Source organism: Apium graveolens, chromosome 3, assembly GCF_009905375.1.
Source record: "Apium graveolens cultivar Ventura chromosome 3, ASM990537v1, whole genome shotgun sequence".
Taxonomy (NCBI): domain Eukaryota; kingdom Viridiplantae; phylum Streptophyta; class Magnoliopsida; order Apiales; family Apiaceae; genus Apium; species Apium graveolens.
The window spans coordinates 10,950,592-10,965,893 of record NC_133649.1 but is presented as its reverse complement, the minus strand read 5'-3'; the positions used below and the strand labels follow the sequence as shown (position 1 = coordinate 10,965,893).

The 15,302-nt window shown below is 33.3% G+C and overlaps 2 protein-coding genes across 2 annotated transcripts; one reads left to right on the top strand and one right to left on the bottom strand.

Annotated features, from left to right (window-relative positions):
• Positions 1-3,370: 3,370 nt before the first annotated feature.
• On the top strand, positions 3,371-6,721 carry LOC141711664 (tubby-like F-box protein 7). The gene is made up of 4 exons (XM_074514272.1): positions 3,371-3,913; positions 4,545-4,632; positions 4,859-4,988; positions 5,939-6,721. The coding sequence occupies exons 1-4, from the start codon at positions 3,533-3,535 to the stop codon at positions 6,513-6,515; spliced, it is 1,176 nt and encodes a 391-aa protein (XP_074370373.1). The 5' UTR covers positions 3,371-3,532; the 3' UTR covers positions 6,516-6,721.
• Positions 6,722-7,384: 663 nt separating this feature from the next.
• On the bottom strand, positions 7,385-9,755 carry LOC141711663 (multiprotein-bridging factor 1b-like). The gene is made up of 4 exons (XM_074514271.1): positions 9,536-9,755; positions 8,767-8,850; positions 8,010-8,092; positions 7,385-7,854 (listed from the first exon to the last, which is right to left on the bottom strand). Exons 1-4 carry the CDS (start codon positions 9,666-9,668, stop codon positions 7,735-7,737), a joined length of 420 nt encoding a protein of 139 aa, XP_074370372.1. The 5' UTR covers positions 9,669-9,755; the 3' UTR covers positions 7,385-7,734.
• Positions 9,756-15,302: the final 5,547 nt, after the last annotated feature.

Genomic DNA, 15,302 nt, shown 5'->3' with positions numbered 1-15,302 from the left:
TAGGAGATCATTGGAGGGACTTGGTTTGTTCTTTGTTGCCCAAAATATAGATTAGAATGTTATGTTCAGTCACCTATTCTGTGTGACATTTATGATTTATTCCACATACTGCTGGTACATGTAGAACTGTGTACTCAAGCCTTGAAGAATGGTTTCTTACATTCTCGTGTCCCAAAAATAAAGTTATGCCGCTCTAGAAATCCCATGGTTTAATTTATGAGTCTATAAGCACCGGTTTTTGGCAATGACTGTGGTATAACATGAAGGTAACTTGGAACTTTAGTGCCCCCTCTCAAATTTTGAAATCGGTAATGCATCTATTGTCGATAAATTAGTATTCAATTTATCTATTGTAAGTAACTTCTTTAGTCTACCTCTCAGTCTCACAACTTTACTAGGAGATATTAGTTTCATTGCCCCTCACTCCTTTCAAATGCTAATTTGAAACAGGGTCTTTTAGGGCTCGCAATAGGGATACACTTGGTTACTCAAACAAATTTCAGTTATCTTAAAACAATTATGGACAGAAATTGCCTAAACAAAAGCCAGTTACAATCAAGCTGCTAAACACTGCACTGCTACTTTTTAACATTTAATCATAAACTAATCTAAAGAACAGTCTAAAGATTCTGAAGTCCTGAAAATGACAAGACTTCAAATTATAGAGATCCTATTCGAAATGGCTCCAGAATTTGTCTCTTTATTTTTTAATTATAATTCCAAATCCTAATAATATAAAATTAATGAAATGCATATGACACTTACCTTTCGTTTTTGTGTTTTACTCCACAATCTCATGCATAAATAATATAAAAATATTTTTGTTTAATTCCTTGCACTGTTTTACTGCCCCGTTTGTGTTTGTGTTATTCTAACAATGCAATGGAACTTATACATGCTTGTTTGAGCGACATTGTTCAAACTTCTACGTGTATGTCCCCTGTCAAGAGTATCAACGAGTACTTCTCCAGTTTAGAAAAAATCACTTCAAAAGTTAAAACCCACAGGCTGGTATAGAAATAATTAAGCCAGCAGTTTTCACTTTATTGCTACATTGCTACCTTTCTGATTACATTTCTGTATTGCGTACTAAAATTCAGTTTTGGCTGTCAGTTATGCGATCCTTATAGTTGATCTCGTATGTACAAACAATTGAGTATCGAGACTCTTCTTATGCCCGAGGAGTGAAAGGAATACAATAGAACACTGTGGTACTTGTATTATTTGCCTTACCACTAAATCTTCTTGGTAATTATGTTTCGTTTGTTGCTAGGTTCCCTTGTAGTCAGCGAATTGGCTGGTTTTGCAATTTTTGTTAGGAGTAAATAAAGTGGTGGTTGGTTTTTACTTGTTAAAACGACAAGACTAGAGCAATGATACAGTTGGTTGTTTGTCAAGAGTTATGACACAAAACTAGAGCAATTGAACATGTGATAGAAAGCTTTGTACCAGGTTTGCTTAGTCAGGCACTTGTGAGTTGTGAGTCACAAGTGCTGACCCCATGCCACAACAGTTCAGACTCTTACAGCTTGTTTTAGCACCCCACTTAAATCGCTTGGTGGTTGATACTTCCGGTTGTTCCACCGTCTTTGTTTTTATCTTGTAAGCTGTCTTGTTTTGCGAATATTAGATACACTTGCAACATAGATTTAGTTTCATTTAAATTTTGGTTTGGATATCTTGGTGGAGATAGCTGTAGGTTGTGCTGAGATAAGTTTTTACTAGCTGTTCAAACAACAGACTATTGAACATGTCCACTTAATGTTTGAACATAACATGATTTGAGTTTCATGTTTCCCAATATGTGTGGTTGTGTGTGGAATAATCCCTCAAAGTCTTCTTCAAGCTTGGTATTGATTTGTATTGCGGAGAAAAGAGCTTAGTTTCAAATTTGAGAAATTTTATTTATATTTTTTATATTATTTGAAATAAATAATATATCTATCTATTGATATGCGCGTGAGAAGTCAGAGGGCTTAACAATACAGAGATGTGTTGAAAGCAGACATGTAGCGCACTTGTGTAATAATCAAAATTTTAGCTGCATAAAAGTATACTAATCAAGATTAATGTCAAAAATACAATTTGAAATGACATATTTAGCAAAAGAAATCAGGGAGTTTCTGGATACATAATAAGAGAGTGTGTGAAACTAATGTAATTCATGGTCGTCCGCACGTTTAAGCTAAGAGCAGAAAAGAACATGGACAAGCCAGCAACTACATTTCAGTTTCAATTATTATAAATCAAAATAGGTGAAATTAACATGTTACTCTTTCTACGACAAAATAATAAAATGCGCATCGGTGATCTAGAACATGAGTTTTTCACAAATTTAATTGAAAAAAACATGGAAAACACCAATTTTAAAATAAATATTACTCCATGCCTGCAACCTATGATATTTTGGCTGATCAAGTTAATAAGTTTACAAAACCAAATATATAATTCTTTTTTATAATTAAAAAATATATATTTGAGCACCATTAAATAGGCAAGTGATTTAGGCTGAAAATTCTTTCAAGCAGATACTCATTTATAATTTCACGGTAAGATTATAAGTTATATTTCGTGATAAGACCATTAGTTATATTGTCAAAAAAAACATAAAGATTTTTTCTATAGAGAAAAACATTTTTTCTTGTACTTCAAATAAAGATATATTTGTACGCCTGCAATGAATAATCTTGTTTAATGACTTTTCCTTTCAATGCTAATGAATCACAAAAATATTACTATAAATCACCAATAAAAAGACTAAAAAAATGGAATATGTCACTTGACTGACTTCGACTTATTTAGGTTAGTAGTAGTATTTAATGCTGTTCGAGACTTGTGACTTGATTTTGTAGCCTGCAGGGCTGGTCATATTCAAAATTAATCTTTTTAATATTTATTTAGATATTTTTAATATATAAGTGTCAAAAAAAATTATACTCCAACAATTTAATATTATATTTATTAATAATAATATGACATCACATCACACCTTTTTCTTATGAAAGTATTTGATTTTTCCCGCAATATTCCTGTTATGTCTCTGCCTGCCTAGATCCGCTATGAAGAGTTAAGGACTAAATGTTCAATTATATTAAAATAAAACCATTAATTAAACAAATATTTTTGTCTTGTAAATTAAGATATATCGCTTAAGTGCGCTTAATCACATAGTTGCAGGACGAACCGTGGACAAAATGTTAAAAAAAACGCAATAACAAGTGCACACCCACTGTTTAAGACCAGTCAACTTGAGACAATTCTATCCATTTCCGTCTCGATTTACAATTCTACCCCTCCACCAACAAACCCATCAATACATACATACACAGTGTGTGCGTGTATGTATACATACAATACATCTCCTTCTAACTGACTACTTCTTCCTTATCTCTCATTTTTCAATAAATAAACTATACTTTAAACTCACAATAACTCGTATAAATTAAATTTCCACACCCTTTCTCTCTCTACAATTCAGTTTCTTCACACACTCATTCTCTCTCTCTACAACAAACAAAACAAAACATACGTCATGTCGATGTCATCGTCCTCGTCGTCGAAAAAATCGTTTCTTTCGCGGCGTTTCACGATCTCGAAATCGCTGCGAGATTTCAGATTCTCGCAGCCGGTGCACAGTACGAACGATCGCCGTGACGAGGATCGCCGGACCGGCGGCGATTCGTCGGAAAGCTTAGATCTTGCGGCGTCGAATGGAGTTTCGTGGTCGACAATGTTGCCGGAGCTGCTGGGAGAGATTATTCGAAGATTAGAAGATAGCGAAGATCGCTGGCCGCAACGACGAAACGTCGTCGTTTGTGGCTGCGTTTGCAAGAGGTGGAGAGATGTTACTAAGGAGATTGTTACGACGCCGTTGCAAAGTGGAAAGATCACTTTCCCTTCTTGTCTCAAACAGGTATTAAATTAATTTATTTATTTATTAATTTGTTAGATTTATCAATTATCTCATTTTAGATCTGAATTTTAAGTTAATTGAAAATTTAGCTTTTGAATTGATGAATCTGTGTATATAGAATGTTGAATTGGTTATGTTATAGTTTCAGTGTATATTATGGTAGCAGAGTATGTGAAATTGAGCAACAATTTAGTATACCTTAGTTTCTTCAAATGTATAGATACTTGTTTTCGGAAAGTGTACTAATAGTTTAGGGTTAACATATGTTATATTTTGTTGCGTATTAACTTAATGTTGTGTTTATAGATTCGAATTGTTTTAGCTTGGAGGATGTATTCAGTATTCACAGACTCATTTTTTAGTTGTTTAGTATATGTCTTACTGTAGAATTTGTAATAAAAATGTGAAATCGGACACCAGGAAGAAAACATTGTGAATATGATAGCCGAGGAGTTAACATTATAGATCTTTAGAGTTTACATGAGTTAGGCTTAAATTTCTCAGCCAAGCAGTATAGCACAATTGTTTTGTTGTCTGGATCTGACCTAATATAACTTGTAGTTATTAGTCTATTTATACTTTTTGATGGAGTAACTATGTTTATTTGATTGATTGTTACTCTCCATTGCAGCCTGCTCCCCGGGAACTTCCTTTGCAGTGTCTTATAAAAAGAAACAAGAAAAATGGGATATTCTACCTTTCACTCGCCCTTACCCCTTGTAAGTTTTTCTGAATCTTCCAGCTGCTCCTATGTTTGTTTAAATGTTTGAATCTTCCTTTTACTTGCCATTGCACACTATGGCAATGAAGATGATTTTCTGTTTGTTCAAGTATCTGCCTTGTGGCCGTTATGACAATTTTTGCTTGAAACAGACAACTGCCTTTAGTTGTACATATAAATTAACCGAGTGTAACCAAAGGTTTTGCTGATGTTTCATTTTGCAGCATTTACGGATAAGGGAAAGTTTCTATTGGCAGCGCGTAGGTACAGGCACGGAGCTAACACAGAGTACATTATATCTCTTGATGCTGATGACCTATCCCAAGGAAGCAACGCATACGTTGGTAAATTAAGGTGAGGCCTTTTGCTACCAATGGAAATTGAAAGCTGTTGCATTTTATCTATGATTTTTTTCACATGTTTTATGGCGCTCTATCATGGTCTACTACTGATGCAATATTTGTGATTTAGTTTCAGAGGTGTTATTACATTTTGGTGTAGAGATGTTCTGCCTAGTGTCCCGAGTTTAGGAATTTATGTCTATGGACTGCTGTAGTGCTCTGTTATGCTCTGAATCACACGTCAAAATTATTTTAAAGTGTGTGATCCATTTGTTCTAGACCTCAAGTTTACAAATTGTAACAAAAAGAATGTATTGTAGTTCAGTTTTAATTTCATTTTATCACCTTTACTAGGTCAGCATAAACAATAGCTAGTACATTTGGGCTAAAATTATAAAATTCCAGGGAGACCTTGAAAAATTAAAACTATCTTAATTGATGTGACTACTCCAGGGAGGCATTTTCATACTATTTAAAACATTTTTTTGTGCTACTGTGTGGAAAGTCAGCAACAACAGTGGTATACTTCTTATACTAGTGATAGAAATTAGTTAGAATAATGTGTAAAGTGTAGCATGCGACTACAGTGATACGATAGATTCACTTGGACATATCCTTCCTTTATCTATTAATTTTTAATTTTTCTTTCTTCTATTTCCTTCGTGAGATTGGAACATTGATGCTCATAACAGTGTTATGTTCAGCATTCAAGCCTAAGATATATACAGTATTGATATATGCATATATGGTGTTATGGAATCTGGGAAGAATAGAGTTGTGATATGGTTTAAACTAGATTTTGATTTAGCATACTGATCTTAGATGTTCTAATGATGATAGTAGTACTGCTAGTATATACAAGGAAATGTATCATCATTGTAAAAATTATCTTTATAAAGTTGATTCCCACCAAGAATTTGATCGCCCAGTGAGGCTGATGTTTAAATTATTACTTCGATGTAGTTCGGATTTTCTTGGAACCAATTTCACTCTCTATGATAGCAAGCCTCCGCACATTGGTGCAAAGCCATCAAGCAGTAGAGGTGGCCGTCGTTTTGCAAGCAAGCAAATAAGTCCCCAAGTTCCTGCAGGGAACTTTGAGGTCGGACAGATCTCGTACAAGTTTAATTTATTGAAATCAAGAGGTCCTAGGAGGATGATATGTTCACTCACATGCCCATCGTCAGATGGAACTGCGGCTCAGAGACCCGAGGATGATTATAGAATAAAGATGCCAGATTCTGTTGCTGTTGGACAAACAGCTTTAAGGAATAAAGCTCCAAGGTGGCATGAGCACTTGCAATGCTGGTGTTTAAATTTCCATGGTCGGGTGACAGTTGCATCAGTAAAGAACTTTCAACTAGTTGCAACATTAGATCAAAGCCAGCCAGGAGGAAAAGGTGATGAGGAAACTGTTCTCCTTCAATTTGGAAAAGTAGGTGATGATACCTTTACGATGGATTACAGGCAGCCATTATCAGCGTTTCAAGCATTTGCCATTTGCCTAACCAGTTTCGGTACAAAGTTGGCATGCGAATAATTTATTCCTCTTGTATGTAGTTGATGGCTATGCTAATTATGACAAGCTTTTGTTGTTGCAGAAACACTTTAGTCTATGTTTTTAGAGGAACTTGGTACTTTTGGGTTGTATTGTTTTGGTCCGTGAAATGTATATATGTTATACTGTGGTAATGCTGTGTGAATGTAGATTGTAGCGAATATAGTTAGCGCCTCTCGATATGTGAAGTTGTGAAGTTAATCGATTCGATCATCAGATCATAGATTATTAGTTCATAACCCTAGCCCATTCCCATTTTGGGCGGAACAGATCTACTAAATCTTTGATCGCATATTAAATTAGTATATGTCCTTGAAATGAGAACCATAAGGATGTTTTCTAACGAATTGGTGTAGTGTTTGTGAGAGTAGACTGTAGAGGCCGTAGCAGTAAACAAGTTGGTGGAAACTGCTGAATGATATACGCGTTTTAAAATCTATTAAAAGTGCTTTTCTATCAAATCAGATTAACATAATGGATATTATCTAGAATGGTAAAAGAACTCGCCAACTAAAGCTGAATTTAAGACTCAAACCATTGACTCATCCATGTGAATGTCACCCAAAGTCGGAAACTATGAGTTTGTAGACTTTCTGTAAAGCCAATTTATTTGGACTTGCAAACTTGGAAGGAGCTCAACTCATCCATGCAGCTTTGGTTTCTAGTTGACACCTCCAAAGAGCTTATCTACTTTCTACGACACAAACAATACAATTACTTTTTTCAGGAGTTATATTTATTAATTTTCCTGTCACAAAATTTTCTATCATAAAAATATAATAGATCACCGCGCAGTTTACTATATTCTTCTTACCTGTCAAATGTCGCTAGGCTCTTCAGCACTAGGAAAATCACCATAAGTTTCAAATATCCCATTAAGTAATCAAGTGGGGCAAAACCCTCAGGGATAAGCTGACAATACATTATACTTACAACAAACCACCAACAAAAACATATGAAACAGATCATAAGGTGCATAAATTCTCCGAATAAACAAGTTCCGAATTTTTCATAGGTGAAACTAGATTCACTTCTCACAAGTGAAACCACATTCAACATAACTATTACCCACCAACTTCACCGAACACAGAGTACTTAAAAACTAGGGAAACGATAAGTTTGTACATTCCGCCACTTCTTAAGACACCAGAGGATTTGGAGTTGCCACAAAGGCAATCCATTCTAACTTAACACGTCTGAATTACTTCTTTCCTCGCAGTTTTGCACCAAGAGCCCTCTCCAGCTTGGTGATTATCTGCTGGTTTGGTATGGCTTTTCCAGATTCATACTCCTGTATAACTTGGGGTTTCTCATTAATCATCTGCATTGCACATGAAGAGTAAACTTTTAGGTTAACTTTCCTTTTGTACAAAAGTGAGAAAACTTGTTTACATACTAGAAAGTAAGCACTGCTTGGGCTGAGTAGCAACCATATCATTATTAAATAATTATTCTGAAGAGTGAAAGGGGAAATACCTGAGCAAGTTGAGCCTGGGTGAGTTTCTTCTCGTTCCGAGCATGCATAATGGCTTTCTTCAATTCAGTTGGCACCTTTTCATCTAAGCATCTCAAACAATTAGATGTAAAGCAAGATGATATTAGATACTTCAGCTACATCACAGCAATAGCAGAAGAAACATTTGCACGTGTATACAGACAAGCTAAACACACGCTGATGCAACTGATTCCACCTAAAAGCTACAACTGCTCGTTTGTGAAAGTGAGGTAATTTGACATTGTTTATAAGGGAAACTGTAACAAATGAAATTGATGGACATACAATCCATCAATGTATAGAGAGGGAGACAGGACGGTTTGAAAATAGAAATGGAATATGAGCTCAGAAATGACTACTTTATCGAAGTGGAACTTTACTTTATTTTATTAGAAAGAAGCTTCATACCATGCCTGCTGTGTGAGACAGATAAAGAAACTGGAGTCTGAGCAAAATGTTGACTACATCTACTAATATTTAATACGGATAGCATATTGAAAATGAAGGAGGGACAGCTATATCTTTAATGTATTACAACTTGCAACCTATAATGTCAAACTACAAATCTTTTGGTATGGAAAAACTTAAGCCACGGTTTCTCCTTACTGGTGTTTGTGACTAACTAAACAAGTAAAAATTGAAGTCCAAGTGAAAGAAGTTTAAAATAAACAATCAGGAAAAACTACTTTCAGAGCTAAGCGATACAAAAAAATATCTTTACAAAATTCTACCACTTACGAGCTAGATTTTCAGTGTCTTCATCCAGCTTCCTAGTGTTCAAAGAAGTTCCACTGGAGGCAGCCTTGTTTGAGCCAGCAGTTGCTGCAATATTGTGAAGATCATGTCTTAAACCAAAAATCCAATTATTTAAATTCAAGCAAACAACAATGTACCAGAGAGACATATAAAGTAAAATGTACATCAAACAAGGTTCACCTTCACCCAGACAACACACGTGACTAAAAAATATAATCACCGATAAAAAAGATGCATTCTTATCATCACAGATACACTCCCGTTCAAACAAAAGAAAAAACCCTAATAATTTACGGTAATCCGGTTTCGTGTCAGTTGATAAATCACTTGTTAATACTCGCTTATACTTAATACTATGTGTAATCACGAAATCTCTATTAAATAGGTCATTTGAAGCATCAATAATCCCCTTAGCTAAACAGGTGTTCTGTTTTGCATAAATAATTTCGATAATTCTCAATAATCCCTATTAAAAATTCTTTCGACTTTTTAATACATATGTGTTGTGTTATGTTGTGTTGGTTCACGCCCAAATATATAATCATCAAATAATTTATTATTTTTCTAAAATTTCATAAAAAAACCCTAACATCAATCATGAATATCATAACATACAAAAAACACTTAAGCAATTAGATCGAAACTGTAAAATCGATAATGACACAAAAACGCGTAGATCAAAACGTAATAAACAGATTCAAACGATAAATCAAAACCCTAAAACACAATTTTTTTTTTTAAAAAAAGAAACCTTTTTTGACGGTTTCGATCTCGGCGCCGGCGCGACGGGCGGCGTTGACGGCCTTCTCATCCTTGCGAGCGGCGGCGGTGGGAGCTTTCTTGCGGATCACGACGGGTTCCCAGTCTTGAACAATCCCTGCCATCTCTCTTCTCTTTCTCTCTCTTGTTTCTGTTTCTCTCTCTAGAATTTGATAATGGGGAATAATTTTGTGTTTATCCGATTGAGAATGTGTCTGTCTTTTGTTATGTTTTTATATGATAAAATAAATAAATAATATTAAATTTAGTGCCAAATCATGGAGATTCGTTTGGATAGGGTACAAATATTTATCCTGGGACAAGATATTAATTTTCAAATTAATTATTTTATTTTTGCACGTGAGGTGTTAAATGAAAGGTACTTTGGCTAATTATTTTTAAAATAAAATTTAAATTAAATTAAACTTTATATTTTTGTTCAAAACTTTCTTTTTTCAAAGTAACCTGCTTTTTGTTATATCTCAAAATATATATGTGAAAAATTAAAACGGCACTTATGATTTATTTAGGAATGAAGGAATACGGACAGTGGTGAACCCAATTTTCTTTTTTCATTGGGGGTTTTCTAAAAAATTAATTGATTTTTTTCCCGTTGCAAAAAAAAATTAAAAGGCACAAATTAATAATATCTTTATATTAATTAAATTACAATAACATTTTCCTAAAGTGCGATGTTCTGGAACCTTATAATAATGTCATCAATAATAACTTAATTCATTATATCTTTTTTGATATATGCAACTAAACAGTCATTCACCAGATCATGGCCTAGTCGGTTGCGTAATTCTATTTTGATAGGTTTTATTGCAGAAAATACTCTTTCAATAGTTGTTGTGGCTACAGGTAAAATCAAAACTAAGTTCACTAGTAAATAAATTAATGGATAGGCTCGGCTTTATTTGACTGAACCAATTTCTTTGATAACTTTGCAGTACAGGCAAAAGAAAGATACTTGGATAGGCTCCCGGTATTTCTTTGATAATCTATTATATATATAATAGAACAAATGTGGGGTTGGTTGAAACAATTTATTCAATAAAAAATGACAAGTTTAACCATTATCCTATTTATTATTTCATATTTAATATCCATTAATAGCTAGCAAGCACCGACATTTCAAAAAGGATGTTGTATGCGTGTCGGACACGGCCGACACGGTGACACGGCATCGACACGGCTGAGTACGTGTCTGATGGCGTGTCAACAGAAAAAGGCTACCGACACGGGTTCGACACGCGACCGACACGGGTTCGACACGCGACCGACACGGCCCACCGACCCAACCCATATAAAAAAGCCCAAAATCATCTTAAAAAATCCCAAAATCATCTTTAAAAAAACCCAAAATCAGATTTTAAAAGCACAAACCATCTTATATTATCCCTAATTTTATGTCCCTCGATGAACCGAAAATGGAAGTTGTTCTTTTTACACAAGATGATCATTTGAATGAAAATGTAGAATATATCTTATATTAGTTTATCACTTATTATATAGGAAACACTATTATTATTATGAATGAAGTTGTTCAATATTTGACATATACAAATCTTATATTTTATATTTTTTTTTTACTTTTTTTTGTGTGTCCCGTATCCAGGACACTTTGATAATTGACGAATCCCCGTATCCCGTGTCACTGTATCAGTGTCGGTGCTTCCTAGATTAATAGCTAATCTTCATTAATGCATATTAATTATTTTATAATTATTAACTATATATATACACACACTTACATATATATGCATACATATGTTTTTTCAATAATATATATCATTTAAAAAGTTATTAATATAATTAAGAATTAGATATCTCATATATTTATTAATATAAACATGATTAAATTACATCAAATTTTTTAATAACATGTATCATATTAATCATGGTTTAAGCAGCTGATAAAAAAACATCACTCACTAGTTTTAGAGTTCACTTGCAAAACATTATATTTTTTAAAACTGTTTGAAATTTAATACGATTATTTATGACATATTATGAGTATCAAATTCTTACTTACAAAATAGACAATAACATAATCACATTTAAAACATCATGCATGTATAATACATGAAATTCTAATCAATACAACACAAAAAATATTTTTTTGCAGATCAAATTATATATTTGTAATAGCCCGCCTTCCGGACTATTAATTCTAAATCAAAACTAAAACAAAATACAAATTTACTAATGCGAAATTCTATTACAAAGATGACTATTACAAAAGCGCACCTAACGGAAGCCCAAAATTTAATATACTTCAATCCTAAGTCCTCGAACTTCAATGTTATCCAACTCGAGCTCTTAAACGAAACTTAAAATTGAAAGGGGTGAGCTACAAAACTCAGCAAGTACAAATTGACTAACTATTTAACCGAAAAATAATGGGTGTTTTAATAAAACGATTTCCCTCAAAACAATAATAATTTTGTAAAATATTTTCTAAAATAAATCCAACCCAAAGTTTTATATTTTAAAATTCATAATTTAAAACAGAACAAAGCATATTTTATAACAGATCAGAACAGAATAAAACAGAACGAAACAATACACACCACAGTCTTGATTTACGGCCACACTTTGCCAGTAGCCGTCATCTAATTCTTATTCTTATTCTCATATACCACACTTTGCCAGTGGTCGGCATCTAAAGTTCAATAATTACGCGCCCTTAATAGGTATCTAAAGTTGCACACTCGTGCGCCTACTAAGGGTATTTAAGGCTAGTTCCGGACCTATAGCGTAAATTACGAACATGTTCGAAAACGTAGAGACTAGGTTTCAAAAGATTCTCGTATCTTATTTCTTATACAGTTCGAAACAGAATTCTTATATTTTATACGAAATTCGAAAATCAGAGTATCAAAACTTTTCCGAAAATAAAAGTAAGTCAAAAAGTACTTACCTCAAAACCTGACCAGATCTGAATATAGCATATTTGACCCTCTAAATGATGTTTTATTGGAAAATGCAAAACACGAAAGTTGTAGAGAACGAAAAGACCTTTCCGAAAATTCCAGGATCACTGAATTCCGACTTACGATGAATTTTCTACGAATTTTACAAGACTGCTGATTTTTATGAGAAAAAGGCCTACGAATTTTAAGAATAAAAACGAGGAAGACGAATATGGTGTATTTATAACGATACAAAACCCTATATCTTAATCTACAAGTTATCCATATTAGTATCTGATCCAAATTTTAGGCCCATTAATCTAATTCAATTTTAAATTCTAGTCCTTATCTAATTTTAATATTTTTTTTCTATTATTCTATTATTGATCGAATTCTAAAAATTACGGGAAATTACAATATTGCTACACGAAATTATTGTCACATATACATTATGCATGTGTGTTACACGAAATTACCACCAATACAACCCAAAATACAAAAAACATATTATGGAGTATCAAACAAGTCGACAATAATATAATTGTCATTGGGAACTTCTTTGAATACAACACATAGAAAAATAAGGTTGGTAACCGCCAATATTTATCACTAATTTAAATATTCAAATATCCCAAAAAAAACACTGAAATTAATAAAAAATATTGTAATATTTTAGAACATGTCTGTGCCTCGCACGGGCTATAGAGCTAGTTTATTCTCAAAATTAGAAACACTTGGAGCAAAAAATCTGGACTAAAATTTGAAAAACTTGAACCAACATTTTCAGTTACAGGCTTAGTTGTCACACTTAGAAAGTATTGTTAGTGTATACTGAAAATATTTATTTGAAGTATGTACATTTATTTCTGGCCATTTTATTTGAGAATCATTTGAATGTTTACATGTTGTCTAATATTATATATTGTGAACAATCTAGTATCAAATGGGATACAGAATATTAGATTGTTAAATACGGTTATATAATATAATAAGGTTCACAGCACAAGTGGTGTTGGACAATCCACTAGTATGGCTGTAGTATTATTTAGATTAATTTATATTGACTAATAAATAATACTAGTATACTTTGTGTATATTGAACATGATCAAATTTAGAATTGTTCCTTTAATATTGATTAAGAAGGAGAACTAAGATTCTATGTTATTATTAATGCTTAGGTTCTTAATCCGGAAATAGTAATTGACACGTGTATATTATTTACATGCTTTGATTTATATATGAAATAATTCTTTTGAATTATATCATTATATTTTGGGTGATGGAATTATATACATGGTGGATATTATTTATTGAAGGAATCCATGTCCTGATAATATTCGGGTTAATGATGTCCCCTTGAAAGCTCAAAAAGATTTAATTATGTGAAACCCTACCGGTGGAATTTATTCTGGCATAATTAAATAAAGGTTGAGTGGATGATCAAGGATAAAAAATATTAATTAAATAAAGTATCAGTAATTTATTTAATTAATGGACATATGATATTTTAAACATGGGGAATTTAATAAGCAAATAATATTGGAACCGAATTAATTAAATTACGGTATTAGGAAAGGTAGTGCAAATATTAATTCTTTAGTGGATTGAATTAATATTTAATTACATTGGGCTAGGCTCAAGATGTAATTAGAAGGCCCAACCTAATTATTCATGGTCCCTATTGTAGCCTATATATATTCTTATTCTCTTCTTACTTGGAAGCGTGTGAAAACATATTGTAGCCACCAAGGAGCAAGAAGAGAGGATAACTTGAGAAGACGGAGGCCACACTTCGCTCAAGGGAATTTGGGAATACAATAGAAGAGCGTGGAATCAACCATTAACAAGGTAATCCTCTTTTCGTAATCTTTATCGTAAAACGTAGTAACACCCTAAGTCCGTGGTTCCCAACAATTGGTATCAGAGCCTGGTAATGGGTTCTACGTTTTATGATATAATGTTAATGTCGTAATTATATATGCGTGTATATAGTGTTTTGCTTGTATTGGTTTTGATGCAGGTTGTTAATCCACTATTATGGCCATGTATATTTTAATTATGTGTTTGGATCCCACGTGGTTTAATCGTGGTTAATTTTTGTTTTGGTTTCCACGTGGTTGTAATTTACACGAGGGTTGATCGTGTTAGAATAGATTTTACAAAATTAGTTTTGTATTAGATCTATTTTTTTTGTAATTGTTCCGGGTATTTTGTAATAGTTATGTGCGATCGGAAATCAATTCCGTTAGTTTTTTGTTCCGCTGTGCGATTACAAGGGGCTGCTGTTGATGTTTGGATCGAACAAAATCAAAACAAAACTCACAGAAAAGCAACAGGCGCGCGCTGCGGCCGCTGCGGCAGCTGGGGCTGCTGGGGCCGCTGCGGCAGCTGGGACTGCTGGGGCTGTTGCGGCAGCTGGGACTGCTGGGGGCGTCGGGGCGCGCTTGGGGCAGATTTTTTTTTTGAGAGCTGGATTTTTTTTCAAGGGTCATAATAGTGGAAAATTTATTTTAATTTTTTCCATTAAATTTTAATTATTGCTTTAATTTATTGATTATGTGTGTCGTTAATTATGTGTGTAATTCTTTTAAAATTGCATGTTTAACTTAATTAGGACGACATGGACATAAATTTTATTTATTGCTTTAATTAAATGTTATATGTTGCTAAAATTATGTGTGTATTTTGAATGCATGATTAGACATAATTATAACAACATAGGGCCCCATTTAATTTTAAAATTCCTCAATTTTAATAAAAAAAATCTAAGTGGGAGAGGAAATTAATATGAAATTAAATCCCATGGTCTCCATTATTGGTTGTAGGTAATTTAACATAAA

Bases quoted from the DNA above. Each gene is read 5' to 3' on its own strand.
- LOC141711664 (XM_074514272.1), top strand. From the start codon at position 3,533: ATGTCGATGTCATCGTCCTCGTCGTCGAAAAAATCGTTTCTTTCGCGG. The intron at 3,914-4,544 runs GTATTAAATTAA...TCTCCATTGCAG, and splicing joins TCCCTTCTTGTCTCAAACAG to CCTGCTCCCCGGGAACTTCC. The intron at 4,989-5,938 runs GTGAGGCCTTTT...ACTTCGATGTAG, and splicing joins GCATACGTTGGTAAATTAAG to TTCGGATTTTCTTGGAACCA.
- LOC141711663 (XM_074514271.1), bottom strand. From the start codon at position 9,668: ATGGCAGGGATTGTTCAAGACTGGGAACCCGTCGTGATCCGCAAGAAA. The intron at 8,093-8,766 runs GTAAGTGGTAGA...TGAGATGCTTAG, and splicing joins AGACACTGAAAATCTAGCTC to ATGAAAAGGTGCCAACTGAA. The intron at 7,855-8,009 runs GTATTTCCCCTT...TGTGCAATGCAG, and splicing joins CCCAGGCTCAACTTGCTCAG to ATGATTAATGAGAAACCCCA.